Raw genomic sequence first — 8,181 nt, 5'->3', positions numbered from 1 at the left:
TATAACTATTTAGTTATGCATCAGTTACAGTAGACTACATCATCAGGAGAGATGCATTGTTCTGAAGCCACCAAGCCTCCGTCTGGACACTCCCCCACCTTTTGTAAAAAAAAACATATATATATTTTGGAAGCTATAAAAGAGCCTCTCTGTCAGTCATCTAGTGTAAACATAAATCATTGGTTTAAACAAAGAGATTTGCTCTGTTCTGTTAATGTAAAACGACCTATTCTCACCACTCTGTGTGTGTACCGTACGGTCTACTGTACTGTAAGACAACACAGTACAGCAACGTTTACCGATCCAAACTGGATGTCCCAGCAATGAGAGACTGTACTTATAATATATACTGAACAATAAAATATAAACGCAACATGCAACAATTTTAAAGATTTTACTGAGTTACAGTTCAATTGAAATAAATAAATGATGGCCTAATCTATGGATTTCATATGACTGGGAATACAGATATGTACAGTGCCTTGCGAAAGTATTCGGCCCCCTTGAACTTTGCGACCTTTTGCCACATTTCAGGCTTCAAACATAAAGATATAAAACTGTATTTTTTTTGTGAAGAATCAACAACAAGTGGGACACAATCATGAAGTGGAACGACATTTATTGGATATTTCAAACTTTTTTAACAAATCAAAAACTGAAAAATTGGGCGTGCAAAATTATTCAGCCCCTTTACTTTCAGTGCAGCAAACTCTCTCCAGAAGTTCAGTGAGGATCTCTGAATGATCCAATGTTGACCTAAATGACTAATGATGATAAATACAATCCACCTGTGTGTAATCAAGTCTCCGTATAAATGCACCTGCACTGTGAGGAGGTCCGTTAAAAGCGCAGAGAGCATCATGAAGAACAAGGAACACACCAGGCAGGTCCGAGATACTGTTGTGAAGAAGTTTAAAGCCGGATTTGGATACAGAAAGATTTCCCAAGCTTTAAACATCCCAAGGAGCACTGTGCAAGCGATAATATTGAAATGGAAGGAGTATCAGTCCACTGCAAATCTACCAAGACCTGGCCGTCCCTCTAAACTTTCAGCTCATACAAGGAGAAGACTGATCAGAGATGCAGCCAAGAGGCCCATGATCACTCTGGATTATCTGCAGAGATCTACAGCTGAGGTGGGACACTCTGTCCATAGGACAACAATCAGTCGTATATTACACAAATCTGGCCTTTATGGAAGAGTGGCAAGAAGAAAGCCATTTCTTAAAGATATCCATAAAATGTGTCGTTTAAAGTTTGCCACAAGCCACCTGGGAGACACACCAAACATGTGGAAGAAGGTGCTCTGGTCAGATGAAACCAAAATTGAACTTTTTGGCAACAATGCAAAACGTTATGTTTGGCGTAAAAGCAACACAGCTCATCACCCTGAACACACCATCCCCACTGTCAAACATGGTGGTGGCAGCATCATGGTTTGGGCCTGCTTTTCTTCAGCAGGGACAGGGAAGATGGTTAAAATTGATGGGAAGATGGATGGAGCCAAATACAGGACCATTCTGGAAGAAAACCTGATGGAGTCTGCAAAAGACTTGAGACTGGGACGGAGATTTGTCTTCCAACAAGACAATGATCCAAAACATAAAGCAAAATCTACAATGGAATGGTTCAAAAATAAACATATCCAGGTGTTAGAATGGCCAAGTCAAAGTCCAGACCTGAATCCAATCGAGAATCTGTGGAAAGAACTGAAAACTGCTGTTCACAAATGCTCTCCATCCAACCTCACTGAGCTCGAGTTGTTTTGCAAGGAGGAATGGGAAAAATGTTCAGTCTCTCGATGTGCAAAACTGATAGAGACATACCCCAAGAGACTTACAGCTGTAATTGCAGCAAAAGGTGGCGCTACAAAGTATTAACTTAAGGGGGCTGAATAATTTTGCACGCCCAATTTTTCAGTTTTTGATTTGTTAAAAAAGTTTGAAATATCCAATAAATGTCGTTCCACTTCATGATTGTGTCCCACTTGTTGTTGATTCTTCACAAAAAAATACAGTTTTATATCTTTATGTTTGAAGCCTGAAATGTGGCAAAAGGTCACAAAGTTCAAGGGGGCCGAATACTTTCGCAAGGCACTGTATCTGTTGGTCACAGATACCTTAAACAAAAAGTAATAAGAGTGGATCAGATAACCAGTCAGTATCTGGTGTGGATCAGATAACCAGTCAGTATGTGGTGTGGATCAGATAACCAGTCAGTATCTGGTGTGACCACCATTTGCCTCATGCAGAGCATCACATCTCCTTCACATAGAGTTGATCAGGCTGTTGATTATGGCCTGTGGAATGTTGTCCCCACTCCTCTTAAATGGCTGTGTGAAGTTGCTGGATATTGGCGGGAACTGTGACATTTTCAGCTTCCAGGAATTGTGTACTTGCAACATGGGGCCGTGCATTATCATGCTGAAACATGAGGTGATGGTGGCGGATGAATGGCACGACAATGGGCCTCAGGATCTCGTCACAGTATCTCTGTGCATTCAAATTGCCATCGATAGAATACAATTGTGTTGGTTGTCCATTGCTTATGTCTGCCCATACATAACCCCACTGCCACCATGGGGCACTCTGTTCTCAATTGTGGTAATGATGTGTTTTTTCACGTGATTTGTAACTTAAGTTGTACATAATGTTTCTGCCACCGATATTACTCGCCAACGTGCAATCATTGGACAATAAACTAGACGAGGTACAATCACGAATATCCTACCAATGGGACATCAAAAACTGTAACATGTTATGTTTCACGGAATCGTGGCTGAATGATGACATGGATATTCAGCTAGCGGGATATACACTGCACCGGCAGGATAGAACAGCTTCAACTCCGGTAATACGAGTGCATATTTGTAAACAACAGCTGGTGCACGAAATCTAAGGAAGTCTCTCGAGTTTTGCTCGCCTGAAGTAGTATGTTATGATGAGCTCCAGATCACACTATTTGCCAAGAGAGGAAACCGCTCAGCCAGAGGCGGCGCTCCTAGTGGCCGGGGACTTTAATGCAGGGAAACTTAAATCAGTTCTACCTCATTTCTACCAGCATGTTAAATGTGCAACCAGAGGGAAAAAAACTCTGGACCACCTTTACTCCACACACAGAGACACGTACAAAGCTCTCCCTCGCCCTCCATTTGGCAAATCTGACCAGTTAGTTGGATGGATTATCTTGGCAAAGGAGAAATGCTCACTAACAGGGATGTAAACAAATTTGTTCACAATATTTTAGAGAAACCACATTTCTGCTATCTTTTATTACTGCTCATGAAACCAACATGTTGTGTTATATTTCTGTAGAGTAATATAGGATATGGCATTTAGAAGATGTACTTTATCCAAAGGTACTTTCATGCATAGGTTATATATGGGGGGGCCCCAGCAGAAATCGAACCCACGACCCTTAGCATTGCAAGCACCATGCCCTACTGACCGTGCTACAATGGGATCCTTTCTCACCTCGTAGTCGGGCAGCAGATCGTCTTCGTCCTCTAGGCTGTAGAAGACAGAGTGAATGTCCTGTTCGCTCTCGGCAAACAGTTTCCTCTCCAGCGGTGACTCGGGGTAGATGTCCACAAACGTGGTCTCCAAATAGTCCTTGTTCCCCAGACCCATGGCATCAGGGTGGCCCCAGAGAGGAGCCGGTGGGTACAGGGTCTCCAGAGTGCAGGGGAGGGAGCAAGGATCTAACAGCTGTTGCTGGGCCTGCTGGTACCCGAGCTCCCCTGGTCCTGGTTCTCCTGCCCCCCCGCAGTAAACCCTCCAGCCCAGTGGGGGCAGTGTCTTATCCTCCTCACACCTCATCAGGACACCGTTGAACAGGCGGTTAGTGGTGCAGGTAGTACCCAGGCCTCGGGGATCTGCCTTGGGGCTCTCCCTTCCTAGCAGAGGGTGCTCTAGTTCATCCAGACTCTCCATCCCTCTTTCTCTCTCTCTGGTCTGTGATAGGTAGATAGCTAACGCAGCCGATGGCCTGGCCGGGAGGGAAGCCACCACATCAACCAATCAATGGTCTGGAAATCGATCTTGCAGATAAAAAGAGAAAGCGTCCCTGAAAAGTGTTCTTTTGGATTTAAGAGAAAAGTGCCGCTGCCTCGCTGGCTTTAGGAGCACACTGGTAATCCATGTTCAATCCAATTAGTTTCAATGGTTCTCTTATTACAGACCTTGTTCTCAAACCGATAGAGAGAAGCACAAATCACCATGGCATCCTTAGTCGGTCCCCAGACCTCTTCTCTGTGTTGGGTTCTGTTGTGTTGTGTTGTGTTGGTTTCTGTTGTGTTGTGTTGGGTTCTGTTGTGTTGGGTTCTGTTCTGTTGTGTTGGGTTCTGTTGTGTTGTGTTGTGTTCTGTTGTGTTGGGTTCTGTTGTGTTGTGTTGTGTTCTGTTGGGTTCTGTTCTGTTGTGTTGTGTTGGGTTCTGTTCTGTTGGGTTCTGTTGTGTTGTGTTGGGTTCTGTTCTGTTGGGTTCTGTTGTGTTGTGTTGTGTTCTGTTGGGTTCTGTTGTGTTGTGTTGGGTTCTGTTGTGTTGTGTTCTGTTGGGTTCTGTTCTGTTGTGTTGTGTTGGGTTCTGTTCTGTTGTGTTGTGTTGGGTTCTGTTGTGTTGGGTTATGTTGTGTTGTGTTGGGTTCTGTTCTGTTGTGTTGTGTTGGGTTCTGTTGTGTTGTGTTGTGTTCTGTTGTGTTCTGTTGGGTTCTGTTCTGTTGTGTTGTGTTCTGTTGTGTTCTGTTGTGTTGGGTTCTGTTGTGTTCTGTTGGGTTCTGTTCTGTTGTGTTGTGTTGGGTTCTGTTGTGTTGTGTTGGGTTCTGTTGTGTTGGGTTCTGTTGTGTTGTGTTGGGTTCTGTTGTGTTGTGTTGGGTTCTGTTCTGTTCTGTTGTGTTGGGTTCTGTTGTGTTGTGTTGTGTTCTGTTGTGTTGGGTTCTGTTGTGTTGTGTTCTGTTGGGTTATGTTGTGTTGTGTTGTGTTGTGTTGGGTTCTGTTCTGTTGTGTTGGGTTCTGTTCTGTTGGGTTCTGTTGTGTTGTGTTCTGTTGGGTTCTGTTGTGTTGTGTTGTGTTGGGTTCTGTTGTGTTGTGTTCTGTTGGGTTCTGTTGTGTTGTGTTGGGTTCTGTTCTGTTGTGTTGTGTTGGGTTCTGTTGTGTTGGGTTATGTTGTGTTGTGTTGGGTTCTGTTCTGTTGTGTTGGGTTCTGTTGTGTTGTGTTCTGTTGGGTTCTGTTCTGTTGTGTTCTGTTGTGTTGGGTTCTGTTGTGTTGTGTTCTGTTCTGTTGTGTTGGGTTCTGTTGTGTTGTGTTCTGTTGGGTTCTGTTGGGTTCTGTTGTGTTGTGTTGGGTTCTGTTGTGTTGTGTTGGGTTCTGTTCTGTTGGGTTGTGTTGTGTTGTGTTCTGTTGGGTTCTGTTCTGTTGTGTTGTGTTGGGTTCTGTTGGGTTCTGTTCTGTTGTGTTGTGTTGGGTTCTGTTCTGTTGGGTTCTGTTGTGTTGTGTTCTGTTGGGTTCTGTTCTGTTGTGTTGGGTTCTGTTCTGTTGGGTTCTGTTGTGTTGTGTTGTGTTCTGTTGGGTTCTGTTCTGTTGTGTTGTGTTGGGTTCTGTTCTGTTGGGTTCTGTTGTGTTCTGTTGGGTTCTGTTGTTGGGTTCTGTTGGGTTCTGTTGTGTTGTGTTCTGTTCTGTTGGGTTCTGTTGTGTTGTGTTCTGTTGGGTTCTGTTCTGTTGTGTTGTGTTGGGTTCTGTTCTGTTAGGTTCTGTTGTGTTGGGTTCTGTTGGGTTGTCTCTTTTTCTTTTCACACATCAGATATGATTTGTTCCAGGGGCCGGTGGATTAAGGCTGGGGCCCTTGTCTCTCCTCTCACATGAGATGGAGTGTGTATACGGTCATGAACATGCTATTGTTGCTCAGTCTCAAATAACACTCTGAACGTGGACGACCTTGATTACTATGGCGACAGAGGACATGGAAAATACTGGGACAGGGTTTTTAAAGCCTGAATTCAATTTCCCTGTCAAACATCAAGACGTAATCCTCAAAAAGCAGCATCACAGACAATGCTTATACTCATGTCATTTTCTCCCTGTGTAAAAACCCGCTTGAATAAAAACACAAGGACTTGAAGGTCTAGAAATAAGAGGAGAGAGAAAATAACTATAAAATATTTTCAAGATGTCATTGTGGGCTTCTCTGGGTTTAGCTGCATTCGGGTGTATTGTAGCTCCAAATGGAACCAGAGGGTCCAGAACCCGGCCTCCGCCCTCCTCACCACCGCAGTCAGGACACCCTTGTCTTGTGTTGATGGTTAGAGAGGGACCAGAACCAGGCCTCCGCCCTCCTCACCACCGCAGTCAGGACACCCTTGTCTTGTGTTGATGGTTAGAGAGGGACCAGAACCAGGCCTCCGCCCTCCTCACCACCGCAGTCAGAACACCCTTGTCTTGTGTTGATGGTTAGAGAGGGACCAGAACCAGGCCTCCTCACCACCGCAGTCAGAACACCCTTGTCTTGTGTTGATGGTTAGAGAGGGTCCAGTATCAGGGCTGTCCTCCACGGCTGTCCCCCAGGGCTGTCCTACAGGGCTGTCCTCCACGGCTGTCCTCCACGGCTGCCCTCCAGGGCTGTCCTCCACGGCTGTCCCCCAGGGCTGTCCTCCAGGGCTGTCCCCCAAGGGCTGTCCTCCAGGGGCTGTGGTGGTTAGGCCCTGGTCAGCAGGTTCTCATCTGTAGCTCTGCTGCTGTCCTCCGCCAGGCCAGCCGGGGGGTGGTAATGGAGGAATCTGAGGTCCCTGCTATTGATTTATTGGCTGTGTGTTTCGCAGCTCGCTGCTCGGGGCACAGCTACGCGTGTAGGACAGGAGTACTCCTGAGGGGTCTCGTATTTTAAATTCTCCAGCTCCGCTGTGCCCAGGGTCCCATTCAATAAAGCCACCGGAGGGGAGGAGTCGATCGGTCGGTCAGCCAGCCGGTGGTTTTGGTGGGTAGTCTGTCGACGAGGTGCAGCTCTGCCAAAGAGGGAACAAGGCCAGACATTTAGAACATTTTTTAGCCTCCTCAGGTTGTCAACACTTCATCTCTGCACACTGCGTTACGTCTCTCTGGGAGTCGTAGTGTAATATATTCTGAGTGAATGGTACGGTGGTGCCAAACAGGCTCGTACCCTAGTGTCTAACAGTGTCACAGTCTATTTTGGGGGGGAGGGGGGAGGTGAGTCAGAGAGATGCCATGATGCTAGGTGGCCAGCTGCTGTCAGTGATAAAGAACAGATGTTTACGGTTTACAAGGATACAGTATTTTCAACCTAATTTTTTTTCAGTTTCCTGGAGACACGGCTCAAGTGTTTTATTTTGACCTCGTAACTACGTTAGGTTAGTGAAAAGGTAACAACAGCAGCCGCCGAGTAATGGAACCGACAGCTATCTGCGCCCGGAAGATCAGCTGTGAGGGGAACGGCACCTCAGTACCTCCAGGCTCTGATCAGGCCCTACACCCAAACAAGGGCACTGCGTTCATCCACCTCTGGCCTGCTCGCCTCCCTACCACTGAGGAAGTACAGTTCCCGCTCAGCCCAGTCAAAACTGTTCGCTGCTCTGGCCCCCCAATGGTGGAACAAACTCCCTCACGACGCCAGGACAGCGGAGTCAATCACCACCTTCCGGAGACACCTGAAACCCCACCTCTTTAAGGAATACCTAGGATAGGATAAAGTAATCCTTCTCACCCCCCTTAAAAGACCTAGATGCTCTATTGTAAAGTGGCTGTTCCACTGGATGTCATAAGGTGAAAGCACCAATTTGTAAGTCGCTCTGGATAAGAGCGTCTGCTAAATGACTTAAATGTAAATGTAAATGTAAATCAGCACCCCCAAGAGCCACTCCAACCGACAGCTATCTGCGCCCGGAAGATCAGCACCCCCAAGAGCCACTCCAAATAGCCCTCAGGGATCCAGCAGGACAGTCCTCCCGAGTGACGCAGTGGTCTAAGGTACTGTATCGCTAGTGCTAGTTGTGGCACTTCAGACCTGGGTTCGATCCCGGATTGTGTCAGAGCTGGCCGTGAACTGGGAGACCCATGAGGCGGAACACAATTGTCCCAGGGTCGTCTGGGTTAAAGGAGGGTTTGGCTGGCTGGGATTTCCTTGTCCTATCGCGCTCTAGCGACTCGTTTTGAAGCCCGCAAGCTGATTTTGGTCT

At 46.4% G+C, this 8,181-nt stretch overlaps 1 protein-coding gene across 1 annotated transcript in view; it reads right to left on the bottom strand.

Annotated features, from left to right (window-relative positions):
- The window catches only part of tmem91 (transmembrane protein 91), a 31,066-nt gene extending 25,859 nt beyond the window's left edge, over positions 1-5,207 (bottom strand). Inside the window, exon 1 of the mRNA XM_065000617.1 lies at positions 3,474-5,207. Coding sequence (XP_064856689.1) covers positions 3,474-3,932 — 459 coding nt within the window. The 5' untranslated portion in view covers positions 3,933-5,207. The remainder of the gene's footprint in view (positions 1-3,473) is intronic.
- Between the last annotated feature and the right edge of the window lie 2,974 nt (positions 5,208-8,181).

The sequence above is a fragment of the Oncorhynchus nerka genome, linkage group LG14 (genome assembly GCF_034236695.1).
Source record: "Oncorhynchus nerka isolate Pitt River linkage group LG14, Oner_Uvic_2.0, whole genome shotgun sequence".
Lineage (NCBI taxonomy): Eukaryota > Metazoa > Chordata > Actinopteri > Salmoniformes > Salmonidae > Oncorhynchus > Oncorhynchus nerka.
The sequence above is the reverse complement of the archived record's forward strand: the minus strand, read 5'-3'. Positions and strand labels throughout refer to the sequence as shown.